General features: G+C 40.2%; 3 protein-coding genes across 6 annotated transcripts in view; all 3 read left to right on the top strand.

Moving 5' to 3' along the window:
• Positions 1 to 3,364, top strand: part of LOC129827997 (short transient receptor potential channel 3-like) — a 95,241-nt gene extending 91,877 nt beyond the window's left edge. For all 3 annotated transcript variants that reach the window (XM_055889386.1, XM_055889383.1, XM_055889382.1), the window contains 3 exons: positions 119 to 193; positions 2,247 to 2,322; positions 2,642 to 3,364. In XM_055889386.1, the coding sequence (XP_055745361.1) occupies positions 119 to 193; positions 2,247 to 2,322; positions 2,642 to 2,793 (303 nt within the window). In that variant the 3' untranslated portion in view covers positions 2,794 to 3,364. The remainder of the gene's footprint in view (positions 1 to 118; positions 194 to 2,246; positions 2,323 to 2,641) is intronic.
• A 4,626-nt stretch (positions 3,365 to 7,990) lies between these two features.
• Positions 7,991 to 13,442, top strand: LOC129827998 (glutathione S-transferase P-like). Its single transcript, XM_055889387.1, has 7 exons — positions 7,991 to 10,375; positions 10,627 to 10,659; positions 11,306 to 11,412; positions 12,045 to 12,132; positions 12,224 to 12,327; positions 12,770 to 12,871; positions 13,014 to 13,442. Coding segments are annotated over exons 1-7 (624 nt in total). The 5' UTR covers positions 7,991 to 10,374; the 3' UTR covers positions 13,203 to 13,442.
• Positions 13,443 to 22,718: 9,276 nt separating this feature from the next.
• On the top strand, positions 22,719 to 26,354 carry LOC129827996 (glutathione S-transferase P-like). 2 transcript variants are annotated; one of them, XM_055889380.1, is made up of 7 exons: positions 22,719 to 22,868; positions 23,695 to 23,730; positions 24,522 to 24,628; positions 24,969 to 25,056; positions 25,184 to 25,287; positions 25,470 to 25,571; positions 25,836 to 26,354. In XM_055889380.1, coding segments are annotated over exons 1-7 (627 nt in total). In that variant the 5' UTR covers positions 22,719 to 22,867; the 3' UTR covers positions 26,025 to 26,354. The 2 variants fall into 2 exon arrangements, with proteins under 2 accessions (XP_055745355.1, XP_055745356.1); XM_055889381.1 differs by lacking the exons at positions 22,719 to 22,868; positions 23,695 to 23,730 and adding an exon at positions 24,295 to 24,380.
• Positions 26,355 to 26,609: the final 255 nt, after the last annotated feature.

Below are 26,609 nucleotides of genomic sequence, written 5' to 3'. Positions count from 1 at the left end.
CCGGTTCCAACCTCTGGTTAAGACATTGATAATTGGTCCTTATTTTTTATTATGGTTAATTGAGTATCCAGATAAAGTATCCAAATGTGCTTTTGTTTGTGCGTGTCTGTTTTTGCAGCTCAATCTCTTCACCCAGTCCAACCTACGCATTGCAGAGTCCCACAGCATTCTGAACCAACCCACTTGCTATCAGGTAAGCTGACCTCTCCGTCAGTCTAAATATAATGTTTAGCAAAATGTCACATTAAAGATCAACTGCCCTTAAAAAGCAAATTTACATTTTGAAAATGGCCTTTGTGGCATTGATATGAGTCAGAAACATGCATTCTAGTGTCAAAATTGACTACAAAGTATAACTAGGATAATTTTGGTCATAAAGCCAGTCTAGTCCAAATCTGAGATTTGGGAGATGATGGGTATGTCACGGATTTTTTTTTTTTAACCGTTATTTTACCAGGTAAGTTGACTGAGAACACGTTCTCATTTGCAGCAACGACCTGGGGAATAGTTACAGGGGAGAGGAGGGGGATGAATGAGCCAATTGTAAACTGGGGATTATTAGGTGAAGGATGAAGGATACCATGACAGTTTTCCTTGGGTTGATGTCAATCCTGCCCAAGTAATCATTTACATTTTAGCAGACACTCATATCCAGAGTGACTGAGTGCTTATATTTTTGTACTGGTCCCCCATGGGAATCGAACTCGCAATCCTGGCATTGCAAGCGCCACGCTCTACCGACTGAGCCACACATGATATCATCAATTTGGAGCACAGCTGCACGGTACCTGATCGTAATGCCCATGGTCAATTTGGTTTGGGGCTAGTTAGGGCCCACCAATGGGGCTAGTTAGGGACCATCAGTAAATGGCCTCAATGTATATGGGACAATATTTAAAAAATATATTAATTAAAAACCTCAAACCAATTATAAATTGTAGAAATTCAAATACAAATATTGAAAGCATTTAATGAGACAACTAAAATATGAAAATATTGTCCAATTTACTTTGTGTAATTTATTGACGGTTCCTAACTAGCCCAGAGAGAGGTTATCCAGTGTCAAACCAATTTTGCCATGGTCGCACACCAGCCAGGTTAAGCTAATTTGCTGAAGAAGTTGGCTAGCACTAGCTTGCCTAGGCGACTTCGAGACATAAGACCTGGGCCTGATTTCCCAATAGCGATGGAACCTAGGCTTACCAGTGTGTTAGCGATGTATCTTTCCTACAACGGCCGAAGATGTAACATGTGTTTCACCACGCAGAAAGAATGGTCACTAAGTGTGTCGTTGGAGCATATGTCTATACTGATAGGATCGAAAGAAAGGAAGTGCTGCTCTCGGGTCAGCTTTCTCTATTCAAATCTTTCCTAAACATTATTTCACAATACTGATGACTGAGCTCCTAGAGAGATATTACCACCTACGGCTGCAAATATTGATTCTGATTATTCTATTGCTTACCCAATTAAAATGCACTAAATCACTGATTTGGTACATCATTGCACGCATGTTAGGCTATACTGTACATCATTAGCTATATTGAGACAAATTACAAACAGTAGCCTAAAAGTAGCAAAATAGAAATGTATTTCAATATGATTGAGATACGCCAATAGCCTTTATTTTAATGCAGTCATCTCGGTTTTCATTTAAATAATATTTTTACACGCCGCTTGTTTGTATCAATTGCAAAGACATCGACAACTTTGTTTTGAAGTAATTGGCGGTCACAGATGTTTAGCGGGGATCTTCTGTGCATACAGTGATGCGGGAGGGGGGGGGGGAAACATCTAACCATGCACGTATCTGTTCTACAAGTTGTCCGAGGCATGCGTTAGATTGCCTGCATTTTCAAGTGCATTGTTAATTGTGATGGTTTTGGGAAACAGCTCAGAGTTTTAACGATGCTCATGCAAAGGTTCTGACGATGAACTTAGCCGTACGATGCTTTTGGGAGACCGGGTCTTGATTAGACTGTTTCAAGTTATCTAGAAGGATGAGTGACTGTAACTGTGTACCGTTTTGGCAGAGTGAATGTACAAACATTTGCCACTTGCAAACACACACACAAGAGACCCACAATAAACCACCCCCTCCAAGACAACTCTCGTTTGGCTTCAGTCATGGCTGCTGCATTTGTTAATGACCAAGCTGAAAACAAGGCCAAATCAGGAAATTTAGCCCCACTTTAACATAACAGCATATAGGCCTACATTTTTTACATTTTCCTTCCTTGTTGCAGCAAATCATGAAGCGACTCATCAAACGCTACGTTTTGAAAGCACAAGTGGACAAAGAAAACGACGAGGTCAATGAAGGTAAAGTTGCATCTTCACTTTTACTTTGAAATAGTCTTTGCACAATGCAGAAAATTAACAATTCTCAGGGGTAGAAAGAGGTCTACAGACTGCAAATTCCACAGTGTTCCCATTGGTGTTTGAAGCACAAATAAACCGTGCTAACTGCAGTGTGTACAGTATATAAAAAATATATTGAATTATGGAGAGTGCATCAGTTCAACATTGTCATGCAGTAAATATTTCATTTGAGAACCCTTTAACAGAATTCCTCAATACAAACAACTTGAACGGACCTCACATTGTTTCTGTTAGGACCTCACATTATGTTACTTTGCAGGTGAACTGAAAGAAATCAAGCAGGACATCTCCAGTTTACGTTACGAACTCCTGGAAGACAAGTCTCAGGCTACAGAGGAGCTGTCCTTGCTTATCCAGAAACTGACTGACAAACTGAACCTAGGCCCTACCACACGCTTGCTCTACAAGTGACCCCCCCCCCCCCCCAACCCACAGTTCAAGAGATGCAAGAGGGAAGAGCATATCAAAGCAGCCAACATCCCAGCATTTCCCCACACCCTCCACAGCAACCCACTGGCCAGGTTGTTTTGTAAATGACAATGTGCTATTTTGCATGAAGGTAGTTTAAACAGACAAAAACAGCACAAGGAAATAGCAAAAAGGATTGCCTCACTGTTCTGTTGCAGGGAGAGGCTGCCCTTAGATGTTAAGATTGGGGGAGCGGAAGCTGATCCTAGATCTGTACCTAGAGGAAACTTCACCTGAAAGCCACAATTGTCCATCACGTCAAAGATAGTGTTAGTGTTAGAGATTTGTCAGATGAATATTAAATATTGGTGGGGGTTCTAAGCTGACATGGAATTGTTTTAAGATGGTCATACTATGGATCATTTAGCTATTTAAATTAGAATTTTTGGACCCCTTTTAGGTTTCCCCAAAAAATGATTAGATAAAATATTGCATTTGGCCTTTACTACTTTAGTCCAGAGAAACACATTGAATAACACATTCAAACAGTCAACAAATAAATCATGATAAACAAGGTTTTGAAGTGTTTGTTCTATATCTAGGAGATATAAGAAAGCTCAGGAAATATATATTTTTTACACATATTTAAACACTTTTTGGGGTAGGCACAAAACTACCTTCATACTTCAATTTTTTTTGTAAAACCGGTACCGGTTACCTTCAGACAAATCCCGTGACGCTTGTGGTGGACATAGAGCAAAACGGAGAACATCGTGTTCGTGAGAATCTCCTCTTTCCACACTGGGGTCATATAAATTTGTATCCCAAACGGTTAGTACGCTACAAACAGATGTTGGCACATCGACGATACCAACTTCAGATGAGTCCCCTGACACTTGTTGGGGTCGTAGATCAAAACGGACACCACCGTTGTGTTCGTGAGAGTCTCTCCTTTCCATAGGGCAATAGGCACTCCACCTACAGACGTTTTCGTGAGAACACCAATTTTCAGGATTTCTCACCTCAAGCTCTGCCACCTTTCACCGCAGATGCAGAAGTGCGACATTGGCGGATGCGGTGGATTGAGATGCATCCAATGCAAAAAAGCAGATACAGTATTTTATGCAACAAATAGTGGTATAGTCTCTGTTGAGACATACACTTTAGGCCAGGGCTATCAAACTCATGCTATGGCCGAGGGTCTGCTGGTTTTTGGTTTTGCCTTTCAATTAAGACCAAGACAACCAGGTGAGGGGAGTTCCTTACTAGTCAGTGACCTTAATTAATGAATCAAGTACAACGGAGGAGCAAAAACCCGCAGCCCCTCGGCCCTCCGTGGAATGTGTTTGACACGTGCCTTAGACAATGGTTGTGTAATACTGGTTTCACCTGTTTCTTTCTCTCGTTAGAGATTTTGAACCAAACAATAGGTTTATCTGACAAGAGTTTCCTCAGAAATAAAATAATCAGTCATTGATTTAATGTCATTGTGATGTTTTTTTTAACTGAAATCCATCTAGTTGCAAAGCACCTTTATTTTCTACATAAACATTGGTCTTGTTGGTCTTAGTGCTTTGGCTATTTTGCAGGATTCTAGAAATGTTATGTTTTAGAAGTGTCCAGCCCTGGTCCTGGAGTGTGTAAATGTGATACAGTTAACAGTATAGAGGAATAACATGTAACTTGTAACACCTTCATAAGCTTGACATTAAGATTCCGAAATGCCTCTTTCAACAACCACAGGGTGCTAATATAAATATAAACATAGAAATACCATATAAATAGAACTAGTATAATGGGCTTGAAACCCACAGCCTTTTGACTGGTAAACTCATTAGCGCACTTAAGGCATAATTGAACTGCATGGGGACGATCATTCTATTCATTCTAATTCTATGGATGTAACAGCCATCTTACATTATTGTTACGATATACAGTAGTTGGCATTCCATCTTAGATGGGACTTGCTTGAGCATTTCTCTCAGGTTTAAATGTTACAAATTCTCTATAACATGCCTCTTACATTATATTCTGTGCTATAACACATACTTATATGTGGGTCTCCTTATTCCGTTTAAAATTCCTTGTACTGCAAATGTCAAATACACCATACAAGGCTATGTCGAATACATTGCCACCTTATTGATCGAGGTCCTTGTGTGGGTCAACCTATTTTCTCTGTGTAGCGTAGCCCTGGTGTAAAATTGTGGATAGAAAGTGGAAGATTGCCTCTCCGGGGCCAGGGTTGGTTTACACCTGCACTTATGCATTTATTGGTATGATAAATATCTTTAGATTTCCTTAATAATCTATGCAGGATATTTAATTCCCTTTGTCCGATAACCATTTTGTAATTATACTAGGGAACAGAAACATGTATTTGATAGAAAGTCTTTCCTTAGGATGTTCTTAGACACTGTAAAGAATGTTTATTCTAACTCAATAATTGTAGCATTTCAGTTATAGTGTTCTCTTTCAAATCTAGTTTTGAGGACAACAGAAATAGTTGAAAACAAATATTTGTATGTATACAGTTGAAGTCGGACGTTTACATACACCTAAGCCAAATACATTTAAACTCAGTTTTTCACAATTCCTGACATTTAATCAGAGGAAAATATCCCTGTCTTAGGTCATTTAGGATCACCACTTTATTTTAAGAATGGGAAATGTCAGAATAATAGTAGAGAGAATTATTTATTTCAGCTTTTATTTCTTTCATCACATTCCCAGTGAGTCAGAAGTTTACATACACTCAATTAATTTTTGGTAGCATTGCCTTTAAATTGTTTAACTTGGGTCAAACGTTTCGGGTAGCCTTCTACAAGCTTCCCACAATAAGTTGGATGAATTCTGGCCCATTCCTCCTGACAGAGCTGGTGTAACTGAGTCAGGTTTGTAGTAGGCCTCCTTGATCGCACACACTTTTTCAGTTCTGCCCACAAATTTTCTATAGAATTGAGGTCAGGGCTTTGTGATGGCCACTCCAATAGCTTGATTTTGTGGTCCTTAAGGCATTTTGCCACAACTTTGGAAGTATGCTTGGGGTCATTGTCCATTTGGAAGACCCATTTGCAACCATGCTGTAACTTCCTGACTCTGATGTCTTGAGATGTTGCTTCAATATATCCACATAATTGTCCTCATGATGCCATCTATTTTGTGAAGTGCACCAGTCCGTCCTGCAGCAAAGCACCCCCACAACATGATGCTGCCACCCCCGTGCTTCACAGTTGAGATGGTGTTCTTTGGCTTGCAAACATCCCCATTTTTCCTCCTAACATAATGATGGTCATTATGGCCAAACAGTTCTATTTTTGTTTCATCAGACCAGAGGACATTTCTCCAAAAAGTATGATCTTTGACCCCATGTGCAGTTGCAATCCGTATTCTTGCTTTTTTTATGGTGGTTTTGGAGCAGTGGCTTCTTCCTTGCTGAGCAGCCTTTCAGGTTATGTCGATATAGGACTCGTTTTAATGTGGATATAGATACGTTTGTACCTTTGCTGTTGTTCTGGGATGGATTTGCACTTTTCGCACCAAAGTACGTTCATCTCTAGGAGACAGAACGCGTCTCCTTCCTGAGCGGAATAACGGCTGCGTTGTCCCATGGTGTGTATACTTACGTACTATTGTTTGTACAGATGAACGTGGTACCTTCAGCCGTTTGGAAATTGCTCTCAAGGATGAACCAGACTTGTGGAGGTCTACAATTTTTTTCTGAGGTCTTGGCTGATTTCTTTTGATTTTCAAGCAAAGATGCACTTAGTTTGAAGGTAGGCCTTGAGATACATCCACAGGTACACCTCCAATTGACTCAAATTATGTCAATTAGCCTATCAGAATCTTCTAAAGCCATGACATCATTTTCTGGAATTTCCAAGCTGTTTAAAGGCACAGTCAACTTAGTGTATGTAAACTTCTGACCCACTGGAATTGTGATACAGTGAATTAATAGTGAAATAATCTGTCTGTAAACAATTGTTGTAAAAATTACTTGTGTCATGCACAAAGTAGATGTCCTAACCGACTTGCCAAAACTTAGTTTGTTAAGAAATTTGTGGAGTGGTTGAAAAATGAATTTTAATGACTAAGTGTATGTAAACTTTCGACATCAACTGTATATGAAAATCCATAGCTGCTGTGTTATAAATAAGGCTTTAGATAAGCAATGGAAAACCTCATACAATATATCTCATATATACAGTATGTAATATTTAAATGTGCAATATTATCAAAGAGTGATTTCTTGTAGGCCTCCACTAGTTTTGGATAGATGCACCAAGTATTTTGTGGGGGAAAGCTGGCATCATTATTTTTTGGTTACAGTAGAGTATTTATTTTTACATTTAACTTATGCATTTTCATATCCATATGTATGACTTTATTTTGATGGTTATAATTACATAATTGTAGAATGAGATGATCTAGAAATGATATGAAGATGCATATTTTTAACCTGTTTTCTTTTTAAAATTCCTTTGGAAAAAAGCAGAGTTGGAATGATTTTGTTGTATGTTTTGTCATAAGTAAATGTAATACTAAGGTATTAGGTAGATTTGGGACCAGGCAAAGCACTATGTAAACGTAAGCACTCTGTAAAATGGCAACCTTTGGAGTTAAAATACACTCGTCTACTCTTTTATCACAAACGAAAGGAGATGAGAAAACAAACATTGTTTAATACAAATCCAACATATTTCATGTTTTATTACAAGCCTGTTTAGTCATGAGTAAATGTAATACTAAGATATTAGGTAGCAAAGCCCTTATATCAAGTATAAACCTGGTAATAGAGCGTCACCATGAGGGAAACATTCAAGACGTTCAATAGCACAGTGGGATCCTTGCAAATAGTCTTTACAAGCTAGAGGGCAGTGGTGCGCTATAGAAGATTGGGATTTAGGTCCCAAATCAATCAATTGCAGATAAAACAAACTACACTGAGGGTTCACTCGGACTGTTTACGCTGTATTTTAAGGATAGTTGTTGATTCACGTCAATAACCAATAACAATGTCTGCAAGGGAAGAAGAAGTGGAATTGTTTCAGGCGGTTTAATGTGGTTAAAGTAGCTACCCAGTGAAAATCTCATTTTTAAAAGTTCATATTCTTTTAACTCATATCCAAATGATGTTGACTCACCCTATACTCATTTTTGTGGCCAAAGCATACATTTGAGAAAAAAAAAAAAAAAAAAAACCCACCTCAAACTAAAAAATGCTTGCTATTTCCTCATATAACATGTCATATTCATGAGGAGGATGGGCTGGCCAATCAGCGGTCTAGAGGAGGATGAGCTGGCCAATCAGTGGTCTACTTGCGTTCATATTTGTAATGACCAGTATACGCCCAAACCATTCAGTTGTTGGGATACACCCACACCATTCCAACACAGAAAAGCTATTGTAAGTAATTATAGGTCATCTTTAATAGATATCTGTGAACACTGGGCAGGTACTTTAACATGTCCAATACAGCATAAATATTCTGAATGAACCCACAATGTGGTTTTCTTTTATAGTCAGATACATGTACATACACTGAAGAAAAATATAAACACAACATGAATGATGAGTTACAGTTCATGAAAAGAAATCAGTCAATTTAAATAAATAAATGTAGCCATAATCTATTGATTTCACATGACTGGGAATACAGATATGCATCTGTTGGTCACACAAACCTTAGGGTGTGGATCAGAAATCCAGTCAGTATCTGGTGTGATCATAATTTGCTTCATGCAGCACAATACATCTCCTTTGCATAGAGTTGATCAGGCTATTGATTGTAGCCTGTGGAATGTTGTCCCACTCTTCTTCAAATGCTGTGTGAAGTTGCTGGATATTGGTGGAATCTGGAACATGCTGTCCTACACGCCAATCCAGAGCCTCCCAAACATGCTCAATGGGTGACATGTCTGGTGAGTATGCAGGCCATGGAAAAACTAGGACATTTTCAGCCTCCAGGAATTGTGTACAGATCCTTGCGACATGGGGCCGTGCATTATCATGCTGAAATGTAAGGTGATGGCGGTGGATAAATGGCACGACAATGGGCCTCAGGATCTCGTCACGATATCTCTGTGTATTCAATAACCTGGTGAGGACAACGAGCACGTAAATGAGCCTCCCTGAGACGGTTTCTGACAGTTTTTGCAGAAATTCTTAAGTTATGCAAACCCACAGTTTCATCAGTTGTCAGGTTGGCTGGTCTCAGATGACCCCACAGGTGAAGAAGCCAGATGTGGAGGTCCTGGGCTGGCGTGGTAACACATTGTTTGCGGTTGTGAGTCCAGTTGGATGTACTGCCAAATTCTCAAAAAATATGTTTTTGGTAGAGAAGTGAACATTACATTCTCTGGCAACAGCTCTGGTGGATATTCCTGGAGTCAACATGCCAATTGCATACTCCCTCAACACTTGAGACTTCTGTGGCATTGTGTTGTGTGACAAAACAGCACATTTTAGAATGGCCTTTTATTGTCCCCAGCACAAGGTGTGTCTGTAATGCTCATAATGTTTAATCAGCTTATTGATCAAATCAAATCAAGTTTATTTTATATAGCCCTTCGTACATCAGCTAATATCTCGAAGTGCTATACAGAAACCCAGCCTAAAACTCCAAACAGCAAGCAATGCAGGTGTAGAAGCACGGCAGCTAGGAAAAACTCCCTAGAAAGGCCAAAACCTTGGAAGAAACCTAGAGAGGAACCAGGCTATGAGGGGTGGCCAGTCCTCTCTGCCTGTGCCGGGTGGAGATTATAACAGAACATGGCCAAGATGTTCATAAATGACCAGCATGGTCAAATAATAGGAGTAAATGTCAGTTTAAATCAGGAGTAAATGTCAGTTTGCTTTTCATAGCCGATCATTAAGAGTATCTCTACCGCTCCTGCGGTCTCTAGAGAGTTGAAAACAGCAGGTCTGGGACAGGTAGCACGTCCGGTGGACAGGTCAGGGTTCCATAGCCGCAGGCAGAACAGTTGAAACTGGAACAGCAGCAAGGCCAGGTGGACTGGGGACAGCAAGGAGTCATCATGCCCGGTAGTCCTGACGCATGGTCCTAGGGCTCAGGTCCTCCGAGAGAGAGAAAGAAAGAGAGAAGGAGAGAATTAGAGAGAGCATACTTAAATTCACACAGGACACCGGATAAGATCGGTGATATGCCACACCTGTCAGGTGGATGGATTATCTTGGCAAAGGAGAAATGCTCACTAACAGGGATGTGAACAAATTTGTGCAAAACATTTTAGCAAAATAAACTTTTTGTCCACATGGAACATTTCTGGGATCTTTTCTTTCAGTTCATGAAATATGGGACCAACACTGTTCAGTATATATCATCATGACTCAGCCAAAACAGCAGACTTTCTGCTTTCTGGCAAGTCTAACTGGTTCTTTGGCTGGGGGAACACCTTTAATTCTAGTACATGACCCACTCTCCTCCCATTATTAACTTGAATGTGCAAGTCATATTGCAAAACCAACAAAGGTGTATATAAGGCCAATACAAAGAGGAGAGCAGGTATTGCATTTTGCGTTAACACACAACTTGGCTCTACAAACCACAGCTGATAGCAAAGAGTAAGTGAATAAACGTTTATCTACTCTTCTTGCCTGTTTAGTTATGGATTATGGTTGATTTGTATAAAAAGGGTGGAAAACATGCACATTCAATATATTTATGCAAGTGCTGCTGGATATTCTGAAGTAGGAAACTGACAATAAAGAACATTGACTTTGTACTGCACACTTCAGAGAACTAAGTGTAGTGTGTAGAGCCTTTAATTTTCTGTCTTTCTTACTAATAATTACTGTTTTTTGTTTCTCTTTAGTGTCTCTCACACTCACATATTTTCCAGTCCGAGGTACTGTATGTTGACCTGATCAATGTTCCATCAATGTTGAACTTTTCAGTTTTAAGAATGGACAGCTATTGAAATGCAAAATACTGTAGCCAACATTTACCCTGGTTGTCAGTCTGTTTCTGCTCTCTTGCCAACACTTTATGGAATTTTCATGACAAACTTGGCTATTGAAGTAGACTTTTTAAAGGCCCAATGCAGTTAAAAACGTGATTTACCTGTGTTTTTTTATATAGATAATTGTATCATTTTAATTTAAAACAATCACGGTAAGGTACTTAATTGTTACCAAGAAATTATTTGATTTTGAGATAAAAATGGCTACATTGGACATTTTAACCTTTTCTTTTAAACACTGAAACAATTATGGATATAGAGTTTGCTTATTAAACAGTAAATTGCATTTTGCCCTTAATTCTCTTTATAACCTTGTTGTAAGAACCAGACATTTTGTCAGGCCCTAATAGGGTTTCATTTGGTAGAGATTAGGCACGTTCACACTGCACCTTAGCTCAGGGCTAAGAGCCTCCTTAGCCCGGGGCTAAGAACAATGCCGTGTGAAAAGGCCAATTTTTTCCCCTGTGCCGTAGAATTAAGAATTAGAATACAATGTATTTGAATAGGATCTATATGGTCTGTGCTATAACAGGTCGAGCTGAGGTCATCCGAGTGATGCTCAAAGACCAAGGGGCAGAGTTTGATGAGAAGGTCATCACCATGGAGATGTGGACGGAGAGCACTCTCAAAGCCAGCTGTGTGAGTAACCCGGTAACCAGTGTGCCATAGACAAGTTATGTTATTGCATTTCACATCACTTTTACATGCAGACAAAAATGTCTTAATTAATTCATGGGAGGGAGTAACCTTTTGAGAGAAAAAATACTTTCAAAAAGTGAATACATGTGTATCCTTGGCTGAATGTTTAGTGATACACCGTCGACAATGTTCTCCTAAAAAGGCAGTTTAGATATCAACTGAGCAAACATGACACTGGCAACCCGGGCTTCTAAGCAACATTACCCATGTGGGCCTTACAGAGACGGAGAGAGCCCCTAACAAGCTCTATAGGGGGAGGTTGGATGCAAGATCAGCCCAACAGAACTTGATAAACATATCAATAGAAAACATACCTACCACAAATACTGTCTTTATAAAAAGCACACTTCTGTGCATTATCCATAGCTCACAAGGTGTTGCTCATGCACTTATAATGCATTATGAAGAGGGTGTTCATAGGAGGTGTTACCAAAACGTCATCTCAGAATCATGCATTTGAATCATGACGTTTAGATGCTAAGTGATTCAGGACATGACAAATCACAATTCTGATTTTTGACAAGGATTACAAGTGAATTGTTGATCATTTCTCCTTTGCTTTTTGTACACAGTTGTTTGGTCAGCTCCCTATATTTGAAGACGGCGACCTCACTTTGTACCAGACCAATGCAATAAGGAGACATCTCGCACGGAAACTTGGTAAATGGAGAACAAACAGAAAATCCTGTTTGCAACATAATGAAATTCATGTTGACTCACCCAATATGTCTTGATCAATCCTCTGCTCCAGGACTCTATGGCAAAGACCAGAGGGAGGCTGCTCTCATTGACATGATGGATGAAGCCCTTCAAGATCTCCTAAACAAATACATAAAACTGATGTTCGAGAAAGATGTAAGTGTTCAAATGTATGGTAAATGTAACCAATTTGATCTAAACCCATCGTCTCCCTCATAATACAGATCTGTTGCTGGATCTTAATTTGACCAGTTTTGTCACAGTAGTAAAATAATCCTGCAGCAGGAGGAATTGATTATTCTTTAAAAAGTTTTTACAGAAATTAGTTTTGTTATGCTACAGTAGGCATTTGTTTACGTGAGAGATCTAGTGAGAGAAAGATAACTGTTTGTTACTACTAGGGCACTTATCATTTCTTTCAGAGCAGGAAAATTCTCTGCGACAACAGTGATCAAATTAATATACTATATTTATATCATAGTACAGTTGTAGTTTAGTATTGACTGTAGGAAAAATTGCCACTTACCTACTGTAACTGCAATGCAAGTTTGATTAGATTCAGCCCCAAAATTATTAATAATGATATTTGGTTCCCCAGGACTCCGGTAAAGAGGGGTACCTTAAAGCACTGCCAACAGGTCTGAAGCCCTTCGAGAAAACCCTGTCCAGCAATAAAGGAGGCTTTCTGGTTGGCGACAAGGTACATTTATTTATGTTTTCTAATTATCATCAAAGATGCCAACTGGCATATACTGTACATGGGGGTAGGGGTAAGGGGTTTTAAGGGGTTGTTTTGGACCTGGACTTCTCATGTACTCATGCTCTCTTCCTCTCTCTGGCAGATCTCCTTAGCCGACTACGCCCTGGTGCTCCTGCTGATCCACCACCAAGTCCTCAGCCCCCCCTGCCTGGATGCCTTCCCCTCCCTCCAGAGCTACCTGAAGAGGCTGTGTGCCCGACCCAACCTGCACGCTTACCTTCATAGCGACGACTTCAAGAACAGACCCATCATTCCTGGAAAAAGAGCTTGAAGTCCATGTGGCCTTAGTCCACTTATCGTACCTCAATATTATATCATATCTAATATGCCACAATATGTATACATTCAACCAGAATGGATCACCTTGAATTGTAATTTGGCTGTATATTGAGTACTGTGAGTCTTGGTGGAGTAGCTCTCTGTCTGTTTGTGCCTGGTACCAGTCCTACCCACTTGCAGCGAGGAGTGTTAAAAATGATGTTATTGTTTAATAAATTACATTTGCATATACATAGAATTTCCACTATTGTTTTGTGTGTTGAAAATATTGGCAGATACGTTTTATATAAAAGCAATAATACCCCTGAGGCTGTGGTCTATCAGATATATTGTAATGGCTAGGTAGTTTTCCAGCCACCTTCTCCCAGCCGTGACAATATATCCAATATACCACGCCCTCCTGGGCTTCATTGCTTAAATATTTGAAATCTAATATTTTCCTTTTAGAATAAGTGATTGTGGATCCTATTGAGACTTGTAGAAACAATTGACTAAAACATTGTCTCAAGTATTGCAAACAGCAGCTCAACTTACATGCAGTGAAGAGCCAAATGTGCAAGTCATGGTTGTTGCCAGGTGTCAAGTTAAGAAAGAGTGTGAGGAGACAATGTATAGGGAAGGAGGATCAGGTTTGGTATTTGCAGTCATATATAGTGAGCATTTATACTGAACAAAAATACAAACGCAACATGTAAAGTGTTGTCCCATATTTCATGAGCTGAAATAAAAGGTCCCAGAAATGTTCCATACACACAAAAAGCTTATATCTCTCAAATGTTGTGCACACATTTGTTCACATCCCTGTTAGTGAGCATTAATCCTTTGCCAAGATAATCCATCCACCTGACAGGTGTGGTCAAGAAGCTGATTAAACAGCATGATCATTGCACAGGTGCACCTTGTGCTAGGGACAATAAGAGTCCACTATAAAATGTGCAGTTTTGTCAGACAACACAATGCCACAGATTTCCTACGTTTTGAGGGAGTGTGGTATTGGCATGCTGACTGCAGGAATGTCCAACAGAGCTATTAACAGAGAATGTAATGTTAATTTCTCTACCATAAACCACCTCCAATGTCATTTTAGAGGATTTGCCAGTACATCCAACTGGCCTCACAACCGCATACAATGTGTAACCACGCCAGCCCAGGACCTCCACATTCAGCTTTTTCACTTGCAGGATCGTCTGAGACCAGCCACGCGGACCGCTGATGAAACTGAGGAGTATTTCTGTCTGTAATATAAAGCCCTTTTGTGGGGAAAAACTAATTCTGATTGACTGGGCCTGGCTCCCAAGTGGGTGGGCCTGGCGGGTGGGCCTGGCTCCCAAGTGGGTGGGTTTTTGCCTTCCCAGGCCCACCCATTGCTGTGCCCCTGCTTAGTCATGTCAAATCCATAGATTAGGGCCTAATGAATTTATATCAATTGACTGATTTCCTTATATTTACTGTAACTCAGTAAAATAATTGAAATTGTTGGATGTTGCGTTTATGTTTTTGTTCAGTATAATTGAAAGAGACTCATTGGCTTTAAGAAATGTCAACTTTTTGCAGCTCTACATTTGTTTGCTCTCAATTTCCCAATATTCTGTGGTTTGGCCTAATTCCAGGCATGCATGGAATTCATGGACAGTTAAACTGTAGCATGTTCATGGACCACACCTTAGAGAAGGCATTTTTAAATGCTCACATGAGGAGATATGCTTGAAGATAGATCTACAGTACACTCTTAGAAAAGGGCTTAATGGGTTCTTAGGCTGTCCCCATAGGAGAACCCTTTGTAAAATCCTTGTTTGTTCCAGGTATAACGTTTTGGTTTCAGGTAGAACCCTTTCCACAGAGAGTTCTACATGGAACCCGAAATGGTTCTACCTGGAACCAAAATCGTGTTTTACCTGGAAACAAAAAGGATTCTCCAATGGCGACAGTGGGAGAACCCTTTTGGAACCCTTTTTTCTAAGAGTGTAGACAGGGTGACTCAGAATGATAAACAGATTTTCTGGTATGCACTGGCTGGCCACAGATGTCTTTATGCAGATCATGAGATTTTGCCAAGTCATAGAAATTACCATAATAGTTGTCTGTAGATATATAGTATTCACATTTGAGTTACCCCATATTTACACAAAGAACCTTCCAGAGACATACATAAAAAGCACACATCTTGCCTCAAGTCATTGAGCCTATATTTTTCCAAAAAATAGACCTAGGTTAAAATTACAGTTAAGTACACTGAACAAAAATATTAACGCAACATGCAATAATTTCAAAGATTTTACTGAGTTGCAGGTTATATAAGGAAATCAGTCAATTGAAATAAATTCATTAGGCCCTAACCTATGGTTTTCACATGACTGGGCAAGTGCACAGCCATGGGAGAGCCTTGAAGGGCACAGGCCCACCCACTTGGAAGCTAGGCCCAGTCAATCAGAATTCATTTTTCCCCACAAAAGGGGTTTATTACAGACAGAAATAATCCTCAACCTTGGTTATCCCTACTGCCTCTGATCTGGCGGACTCACTGAACACAAATGCTTTGAGTTACAGTTGTAAATTGTGTCTGAGTGTTGGCATGTGCCCCTGGCTATCCATATATTTAAAAAAAATCTTAATATATTTGAAATTATTTATAATTTTACTTTTGATACTTAAGTATATTTTAACATTTACATTTACTTTTGATATTTAGGTACATTTAAAACAAAATACTTTTAGACTTTTACTCAAGTAGTATTTTAGTGGGTGAATTAAGTTTTTAATTTTGTGATTTTCTAGAGTAACAATTGGGTACTTTTTCCACCACTGTAAATAAGCAATTGACTTGCAGACGATGAGAACGTGACTATAGACTTGAAGGTCACGCCTGAGACTTTGCTTGGGATTTGCATGATTGATATCACAAGATTACAGCCTATTGTTGGAAACAAAGAAGCTTTGCAACTCATTCAAGGCAACAGCGTAACTTCAGTGAGGGTAAATCAGTATGACTTGGCAGAAAGCTATGGAACGCCGTTTGGATCATAAACCATGTGGTCAAAACGCAATCTTTTTAATACTTTTTAATAATAAAATAAGCAGGTGCAGGCGTTAACGCGTTCACTCATCACTCGTTAAGGTAACGTCTTCAAGCGCTAAGTTAACACCTACACGCGTCAAATAAGCACGTGCAAATGTTCTGCAGGTGGTCCAATGTGCTAAATAAACAGCTGCAAGCGGTCCTGCACAGTCAAATTAACACCTACAGCTGCTAAATATACACTTACACACGATAACTTAACGTGTTCTTTATTATGCTAATTTTACTAACCAATTTCCCTAGTTCCTCCTTTCAAACAGATTTCATTAATCGGTGTACAGTCAGTTTAAAGCAACAACACCATATTGTGAGAAAGAACTTCCTTATCCGCTGCAAACAAACCCTAAATGACTGCACTCGGCTTCTGCTCTCCAATAATCCTGGACTTGATGCCCTTCAGTCCACGTTAACAAGGTTGATTCGGGAGGGACAAAATGGCGCCGTAGAGAGAACACTGTGTTTCAGCGAACTTCCGTGGCATTCGTTAATTTCTCTTTTTATATACATTTTCTAGCTTGAAAAAGTGTTAGAATTTGCTAAATAAGCTATCCTACAATGAGTATTGACGGCTATTTCTCCAAAATTTCCGACAAAATGCCCAGCAGCACTACTAAGAACTCGACCAAAACCACCACCTCGTAGATGATGTGCAGGAGGAGCTAGCTAACGTTAGCGAAGCTAACACTATTGCGGATCCAGGCACAATGGACCTGGTGATTCAAAGAATGACGGATAACATTACTAAAGTGATCGATGTTAAGATAGGAATGGTCTTGGAAGCAATAGCAGGCCATACAGAAGAACTACAGAGCGTGACCTCCAGCAGGCCACAAATGTGCATGTGTCAGCATATGGTCTCACAAGGGGTCTGAGGATCTCATTTCGGTACTTAATGGCAGTCAGGCTACCTCTGGCGAGCACATGGAGGGCTGTGCGGCCCCACAAAGAAATGCCACCCCACACCATGACTGACCCACCGCCAAACCGGTCATGCTGGAGGATGTTTTGCATGCAGCAGAACGTTCTCCACGGCGTCTCCAGACTCTGTCACGTCTGTCACATGTGCTCATGTGCTCAGTGTGAACCTGCTTTCATCTGTGAAGAGCACAGGGCGCCAGTGGCGAATTTGCCAATCTTGGTGTTCTCTGGCAAATGCCAAAAGTCCTGCACGGTGTTGGGCTGTAAGCATAACCCCCACCTGTGGACATCGGGCCCTCATACCACCCTCATGGAGTCTGTTTCTGACCGTTTGAGCAGACACATGCACATTTGTGGCCTGCTGGAGGTCATTTTGCAGGGCTCTGGCAGTGCTCCTCCTTGCACAAAGGCGGAGGTAGCGGTCCTGCTGCTTGGTTGTTGCCCTCCTACGGCCTCCTCCACGTCTCCTGATGTACTGGCCTGTCTCCTGGTAGCGCCTCCATGCTCTGGACACTACGCTGACAGACACAGCAAACCTTCTTGCCACAGCTCGCATTGATGTGCCATCCTGGATGAGCTGCACTACCTGAGCCACTTGTGTGGGTTGTAGACTCCGTCTCATGCTACCACTAGAGTGAAAGCACCGCCAGCATTCAAAAGTGACCAAAACATCAGCCAGGAAGCATAGGAACTGAGAAGTGGTCTGTGGTCACCACCTGCAGAACCACTCCTTTATTGGGGGTGTCTTGCTAATTGCCTATAATTTCCACCTTTTGTCTATTCCATTTGCACAACAGCATGTGAAATTTATTGTCAATCAGTGTTGCTTCCTAAGTGGACAGTTTGATTTCACAAAAGTGTGATTGACTTGGAGTTACATTGTGTTGTTTAAGTGTTCCCTTTATTTTTTTGAGCAGTGTATTAATATCGCATGTTGATTTGTTATTATGCATGCCTGCATCCTGGGAATAGGGGAGTGTGTACTTACGTTTTGCCCTGCGTGCTCGTGCTCAAATCATTCTGATGCACTATGAGAGGTAGGCAGGCTTTTTCTGTCGTCTTCAGAAAAGTTTTATTTTAAGCACAAAGTCATACACACAGTGTTTTGTTCATGAATAATGTTGTATATTTAGAGGTTACTCATAAGAGGATGGTATTGTTAAGATGTAATTGTACTTTTTAGGATGATATCAACATTCTGAATTCAACATGTGGTTAATAGCTAGCTAAGGTATTAGCAGGCTATTGTATGTGTGAACGATGGCTAGCTCCTCGAATGATCCCAGTCCCTTGTATTGTGCATCTGTTGTGGAAAGAGATGACGATTCGCAAAACATATGTGCTATACAAATTTTTGTATTTTCTTTTGGATGCAGATGCAGGATGCAGAGAGTGAATTCTGCTTAATTAAAACTACCTGATCTCCAAAGTCCACATCTATAGTCTCAATCAACCACACACAACGCAGGGTTCCATTAGCTAGTGGGAAAACCCCCTTTTGGATCTTTACATGTTTAATTTTCGGGTTTAGTATAGTTCAGGTTCAGGGTTCATATCGTTTGTTTATGCTCGGTGAGATTTAGGAGAGTTCAACACATGGGAAAAAGTACCATCCCATCTTTACAGTAGGATTCAGTCTGGATATTGGTTGGTCAAAGTGCAATGGCAGGAAACAGACTGTGTATGTCAATGGACATTAGAGGGAGCCATAACCCCATTAATAGGTAGACGGTACTGCTGAAGTTAATGAGCAGCAAGGTTGACTCACTTTTGCCCCTGATGCCAACCAAATGAACGTGATGAGGGACAACGTTTATGATTGTGGCTTAAGAGATCCAGCTTTAATCCGGAGGCAAAAATAGACATGGGTTTTAGGGATGCTGACGGAGAAGGGGCAGCTGATAAGGGTGGCCCCTCAAGAGAATTTCTCTGGCTGCTAATGAGTGCCATCCATTCCTCTGCAATATTTGTGGGACCTGATTGGCAAAAATGCCTTTCTTGCAACTCTCAAGGTGAGTTACACCAACAAAGACACATTTGTTTATGGCAATATGTATGACTTGAGTAAGACATTTGGTTTTTATGTTATGTAATGTGTCCTTCATTTACTGTTTGCCTTCTGTGTGACAGCACTCTATGATGGTGTATACAAGCAGGTGGGCCGCATGATTGCGGTCTGTCTGGTACATGGGGGTGTAGAGCCACACATTTCTTCAGAGAGGCTATACAGGCAAGTGTGTCGCCTATAACCTCCTGTGCCAAAACTGAAATTGTGGAATATGACTCAAAGAGAAGTTGGAGAAGGTAAGTAACTTTAGACTGTCATGGATGTTATGTAACTGTTAATTTGCACAAAGTTTGAAAAAATATTAGGGTTGTAGTTGTTCATGAATACTTTTCCACATGGATTTGGTTTCCTTTTGTTGGCAGTCAATCTTTTTTAAGGGTAGTGATAATCAGTTAATTTTTTTGCTAATTTGTCCCAAAACACTGTTATTGAACTATCCAAGATCCAGTTAGCACAAACTGTTGACGAGGCACAGGAAGCGGTCATAGAGGCCTCCAAACAACTGGTCATGTTGGGTTCAGTATGATACATTCGTACATTGGAGGAGAGGGATGCCCTGGTGGAGTCAGCCACCAAGTTCTACTTAGAAAGCAGGCTATGGGATGCTCTTGAGCAGTGAGTTTCCATATATCTAAGGAATCTCATAAGCTGAGTTAAATTCTTCAGGACAAATTCTTATGTGACTTTATTTACTTTATAGATTCAAAGAGGGTCTGGAGTGTCCAGGTCTTCTGCCTTACATTGATAGACTCTCAAGCTTCTCCAGAGAGGTTTTCATCTACGCCGAGAAGCCTCTTTTGGCCAAAGACATAGCTTCTCTCTTTAAAGCAGAGCTCTCCCCACCTGGTACCAATCAAAGAGCAATAGAGAGCAGAGGCATATGTTTCTGGAGGGACTGGCTGCTGGAGGTGGAAGGTAGATGCAATACCATGATCATTGAAGTAACACGGCCCACATCAGTAAAATATATCACCTAATCACTCTCACAACTGTGGGACAGCATGTTATAACCTTATTCTTTCACCTAATAGATCAAATAAATTCCAAACTACTTTCACTTAGTATTGTGTTCTCCAATAAGTGTTACTTATGGACATTAATGACCTCCCCTTCTTTTTTCAGAGGGGAACGCATACCCTTTAACCCTGGAGAAGGTTCTCCTTTTCACTTCGGGGACTTCGGCCATTCCTAGGCTGGGATTCCCTGCAGAGCCACAGCTACAGTTCTTACACAAACAAGAGAAGGAGGTTGTCAAGCACTGGCCATAGAGGCTTTTATTCTCTATTTTGGTTAGGCCAGGGTGTGACTAGGGTGGGCATTCTAGTTTATTTATTTCTATTTTTTCTATTTCTTTGTGTTTGGCCGGGTGTGGTTCTCAATCAGAGGCAGCTGTCTATCGTTGTCTCTGATTGGGAATCATACTTAGGTTAGGCTATTTTCCTTTTGCATTTGTGTGTAGTTAACTTTGTTAGTGGCACTATTGCCCAAGTTAAGATTCACGGTCGTTTCCTTGTTTTGTTGGCGACATTCATTTCAAATAAAGAGAAATGTACGCTCATCACGCTGCTCTTTGGTCCAGTCATTTCCAGGAGGAGGATCGTGACAGAGGCTGCCAGGATCTTCCCGGAAGCAAATACATGCAGCATTATTTTAAGGCTGCCAATTCACCCAACTTACTGTAAGAATTCCTCCATGCTACAGTTTATTAATTTGTAGGAATTCCTAGCTTAAACATGCGCCTGGCAATGTAATAACCATATTACTATGATGAAGCTGTTATAACACATGGGACTTCCCTATTTTCACAAGAGGCTAATTACACACACTTGCAGAAGAGCAGATAGCTGACACAACACAACTTACAGAAACTGACCCAATGTTTCCACTCACTGAGAATATCAGGAAGTGCCCCTGCTGACCACTGACAACATACCTTGTGACAACATGAGCCACACTGACACACCAGACTTTGGAAACAGGAACACACAAACGCACACACCAAATCTCCTGTTTAGCTGAACATTTGGTAAGAAAAAACTTCTGCTACAAGACTCAGATGGATGACGCCCAGCTCATCAGGACCAATCTGAGAAGACAACAACCTGTCCAGAACCAACCAGAGGACCAGAACTTCCAGACTCAACCTACTTTCTGTGCTGTATAAAATGTCTATGCAAACTGTTTTAGGGGCTCTGCTCTGCTAGTTCTCTCTGAGCTAAAGGAACGAGACCGTGCACGCTGTACCAAATATCTTTACTCTGAATAAACTGTCAACTGTCATACAATTTAACACTTCGTCCGAATCGCTCCTTGACCGACTCTCCTTCCTCCTTTAAGAATCATCAACATTACGCAGCCTTCAGGGAGAAAATGGAGAGTGGAATTCTACAGTCACCAACATTTGGTGTCATTGCCAAAGACTCCAGCCACCCTAGTCATAGACTGTTTTCTCTGCTACCGCACGGCAAGTGGTACCGGAGCGCCAAGTCTAGCTCCAAGAGGCTCCTAAACAGCTTCTACCCCAAGCCATAAGACTACTAAACATTTAATCAAATGGCTACCCAGACTATTTGCATTGCATGCCCCCCCCCCCCCCCCCCCCCTCTTTCACAAAGCTGCTGCTACTCTCTATGCATAGTCACTTTAATATCTCTACCTACATGTACATATTACCTCGACTAACCGGTGCCCCCGCACATTGACTTTGTACAGGTATGCCCTGTTTATAGCTTCAATATTGTCATTTTACTGCTGCTCTTTAATTATTTGTTATTTAATTATACTTTTATTTCTTTAAGGTATTTTTCTTAACTGGATTGTTGGTTAAGGGCTTGTACGTAAGCATTACACTGTAAGGTCTACATCTTTTGTATTTGGCGCATGTGACAAATAAAAATGGAATTAATTTAATGGGAATTTTCCAAAATGTTTATTGCATAACTACCTAGTAAAGTTCAGAAAACTGCAGCCAATGTTAATTGGTGATGTGTTCCAAAAGGCTTGATATTATGAAAGTTTCCGACAGGATCGACCATCAGCAAAATAAGTTGTGTCGTGAAAGTTTTCAAAAACATTACAACCAATCAGAATCAATTGGACACAGTAATACATAATGCAGCTTTAATATTTTAATTCATGTTTGATTTCTTAGTCGGTAAACTGAGCATTAAGCAAAGTAGTTAAGTCATGTATGAAAAAGGACTATAATCTTACAATATGTGCAATGTTACCATAAATAAATCTTACAGTAAATATGGAGAACATTTCATTTACATGTTATGGCAATAAAAACAGACACCGTAGCTGGTACATAGGTTGTGGTGCAGCAAGTTGATAAGGGTAGTGGAGAAGGACTGGCGGGAGAATGGTCAAGTCATATTGAGTAACGTTATTGTGTATTCCACGCAATGACGCAGTTTTACGTTATCACGCAATGACATCACAACGTCGTTTTAGCAACAAATCAACCTGCCTCTAGCAACTTACCCTGAAAAGTATTTGGCAACACTGGCCTCTAGCAACTTACCCTGAAAATTAGTTGGCAACACTGGTTCCATAGTTACTGTCAGGGCCACCACGACTCTTACAGCATAAAAGTAAGTAACTAGCTATAGACAGTAATGCCTTTTAAACATTATAAAGCGATGTGCAATAGCTACTCTAAATTAGGATTTACACCTCATACTAGCACACAGACAGCTGTCTGTCCTTTAGTCGGTCTTGCGTGCACTCACGGTGCCTTTTAATTAAGCTAATTTGAACTAGCCAAGCTATCTAGGACTAATCGTTTTTGCAACTTGATCGTCGGTAAAGGAAAAATACGACCGAAAGGCACAATAGTTAGCTGGAAGTTAGGCTTTTTTCTTAGTTTAAACGGATGGTTCTTATGTAACGGCACAACCGATAGCCCTTCTACCCAGTTATGCATGGTTGACGTTTTTAATTCATTATATTCTAGTTAGCTGAAGGTGCAATGTTTTCACGTGCAGATTAAAACTTCGTATTCGTGCATGTCTATATTTTAGTCGGTTGAGATGTGTTGTCAGACAGTGGCCAAAGATTTTTATGTTGACTGCATAACAGTGGTGTGGGTGAACTTTACTTGACCAGAAAGGACCCGGATACTTGATATGCTAAAAAAACGAAAAGTTCCACAGACTGGTCACACTGACATATTTGTTTAGCAACAAAACTATGTCAAGCAATATGTAATGTTGCATGGCATTTTCACATGCAAATAGCACTTGATACTATACCATACTAAATGTACTAAAATCAGCTATGTAATTAGTTGAAATATCAACGGGACAAAGACTTGTCTGAATCCATGTAATAAGTCAGACTAATTCAACTATATTGATTTAAAATATTTTTATTTGAATAACTTGACGTGTGTTGTGTTCTTGCATGGCCTCTCCCCAGTGGGTCCCTACACAATCACCTACTTTGGAGTCCGAGGTATGTTGAGTCAGTTAATCCTATTCAACGTCACATGATAGAGCCTGGCTATTGTTTTGAAGTAATAATAGTATTGGAGAATGCATTCCCTGTTATAAGCTTTTCATATTGATAATTTATTACTAAATCTTTCCTTCAATTTGACAGCCATACGTGTTATATTGTGATGGAATAAGATTGTTTGAAGTCAAAGACAAAAGCCTCGCTAATGCTACTGCGCATATTCATGACCTTTGCATTTAAGTGTCATATCCAAAGACCTTATCTGTCATTCATTACCCAATAGCCCAGGGTTTCCCAAATGGTGTGTTTTAGTTTTTGCCCTAGCACTGCACAGCTGATTCAAATCACAGTGGCAGTTTAGCCTCACACATACCTTTTTGAATGTTATCACAGGAAATACTTGGAGTATTAGTTTGGCTCAGCTGGCCCCCATGATCACTGTTCATGAACTCAAACAGTTTTGTTTCAAAAGTACTCGTATTTGTTTACATTATTCATGGTGCTTGAGCAATGAGAAGGGCTGGCTTTCTGTCAGGAGCATGTGACCCAGATTAATGTGGAGTGCACTGGTGAACAATTGTGTCATGGGACTAAGGGTTCATTGACTTGAACCCATAAAAGGTTTTTGACTTGAATAATCAAGAAAGGTTGTATAAATAATGATCTAGTCTGGAAACATATGTATTTGCCCAACACTAGTGCTAATTATGACTTGTTAGATCTGTGCCAAAGTGTCTTATGATCGGTTTTGGTTGACCTGTGCTAACAGAGACCCGTGTTTACCACAGGGCGCTGTGGCGCTATGAGAATCATGATGGCCGACCAGGGACAGGAATGGAAGGAGATCGTGGTGGACTTTGCGGACTGGATGAAGGGAGATCTGAAAGCCACTTGTGTGAGTGGGGAATGGATCATTCTTTTGTTACCGTCTTTTTAATTTGTCAACATGTTCAGTTTAGTCAGTGATGGTTTAGTGATAACAGCTGGGATGTGCATTTGAAGGATGATCGGTTCGTTTAGTGTACACTGTTTGTTTCTACAATCTCTGCCGGTGCTTTCCATTATTCTTATTTAAGTAGAGAGATTTTACCTCATGAGCTTTGTGTTCCATTATTTACCTGTATCTTCTGTTATCATCAATGTAGATTTGATTCAGCGACAACAAATGTAAACCCCCATGTCCCCATTAGTTGTTAAAATCTATAATAAATAACACTTCCATTTTGGGGTTTTAGGTATTTGGTCAGTTGCCCAAGTTAGAAGATGGAGGATTTGCCCTGTACCAGTCAAATGCCATTCTGAGGCACTTGGGCCGCAATCATGGTAATTGATCTCAATCGTTATGTCATATATTTACATTGTTTTCCTCACTCTATTTATCCTTTATAATCTATCAAATATAGGTGAAAGTATAATTAACATTTCATGCTTAACTCGAACACACACACAGATGCCTATGGGAAAGATGGCAAGGAGGCTGCCATCATTGACATGATGTGTGATGGCGTTGAGGACCTTCGTCTTAAATACGTAAAAATGATTTACCAGGAATACGTAAGTATTCACGAAAGCTGAAATTCGGACTAAGGGTACAGTTCATAAAACATTTTACCTGTACTGTGCAGTAAACATTTGTTTCAAAGTGTAGACACAACGTTTAACTTTTTTTTAATGCAGCTTAATGGGTAAACCATTTATGAAGCCTCATTATGATTAATCACTTTCTCTTTTCATAGGATACTGGTAAAGACGCATACATCAAAGACCTCCCTAACCACCTTGACAAGTTTGAAGCTGTGATGGCCAAAAACAAAACTGGTTTTCTTGTTGGTGACAAGGTAACCGATCCTGCAATGCACGCAAAAATATGGTTCTTGAATAAATGGAGTTCTAACATAGTACATACTGCGATCATTAGTTGTAGTCCAAAAAAATTATATTTACCAAAATGCATTAACTAAATGGTTCTCTTGTAATCACAGTACTGTCTGTTACCTATCACAAAACTAGAATGAGTAGAGCAGGCATCCCCATTGAAGTTAATAATGCCATAATGCAAGATTCTATTTCTATAATCCTAACCCTAACCCTATCCTACGTAGCCTTCCTTTGCTGAATATAGTCTGTTTGAAGTCCTGCTCAACCACCTGGTGCTCTGCTCCTGTTGCCTGGATACCTTCCCCTCCCTGAAGAATTTTGTCGAGAAGATGTCTGCCCGTCCCAAAATCAAGGCCTTCCTAGACTCTGACGCCTACAAGAAACTGCCCATTAATGGCAATGGCAAACAGTGAATTCTGCTGAACAAAGGAGGCTAAATTCCATCACTTATACTGTAACCTGAATTGTCATGGATAATAGCCATTTTTTTTTTGTATGTCCAACTTACACATTAGCCTACGATACGCTTGTTGTTAACTTTATGTACAATTGTTAGATACTAATGACTTTTGAATGACATGATGAATTACCTGCTCAGGGACTGCGGTTGAAAATTAGCCGGCTGGCTAAAACCGGCACTTTTACTGAAACGTTGATTAATGTGCACTGTCCCTGTAAAAATAAACTCAAACTCAATTGTAATTGTCATGTGTTCAAAAAATAAAGGGCTTTTAGTACATTTATCACTTTGCAGTTCTGTGAATATTATGGCAATTGCCATTATAATGACATGCCATGAAGAAGAATTGGTACAGTACACACAGAAGATGGTCAGTAGGGGGCACTCCTCTCCTTGGCCTTTTGGCATACTAAGGTAAAGACAGATTCAGGTTGGATATTCGGTTGTAGTCTTCCAACAGCAGTTAGGGACCGTCAACATAGTGACAAATCAAATTTTTCTAATTTCAATAGCTCTTTAACCATTACTCCTAAAACTT

Source organism: Salvelinus fontinalis, chromosome 29 (assembly GCF_029448725.1).
Source record: "Salvelinus fontinalis isolate EN_2023a chromosome 29, ASM2944872v1, whole genome shotgun sequence".
Classification (NCBI taxonomy): Eukaryota; Metazoa; Chordata; class Actinopteri; order Salmoniformes; family Salmonidae; genus Salvelinus; species Salvelinus fontinalis.
This window is presented reverse-complemented; position numbering and strand designations above follow the sequence as displayed.

What these genes read in the sequence shown, in the direction of transcription:
- LOC129827998 (XM_055889387.1), top strand. An exon ending in CACATATTTTCCAGTCCGAG is followed by an intron (nt 10,660 to 11,305) that starts GTACTGTATGTT and finishes GTGCTATAACAG; the next exon opens with GTCGAGCTGAGGTCATCCGA. An exon ending in ACATCTCGCACGGAAACTTG is followed by an intron (nt 12,133 to 12,223) that starts GTAAATGGAGAA and finishes CCTCTGCTCCAG; the next exon opens with GACTCTATGGCAAAGACCAG.
- LOC129827996 (XM_055889380.1), top strand. An exon ending in GAGATCTGAAAGCCACTTGT is followed by an intron (nt 24,629 to 24,968) that starts GTGAGTGGGGAA and finishes TTGGGGTTTTAG; the next exon opens with GTATTTGGTCAGTTGCCCAA. An exon ending in AAATGATTTACCAGGAATAC is followed by an intron (nt 25,288 to 25,469) that starts GTAAGTATTCAC and finishes CTCTTTTCATAG; the next exon opens with GATACTGGTAAAGACGCATA.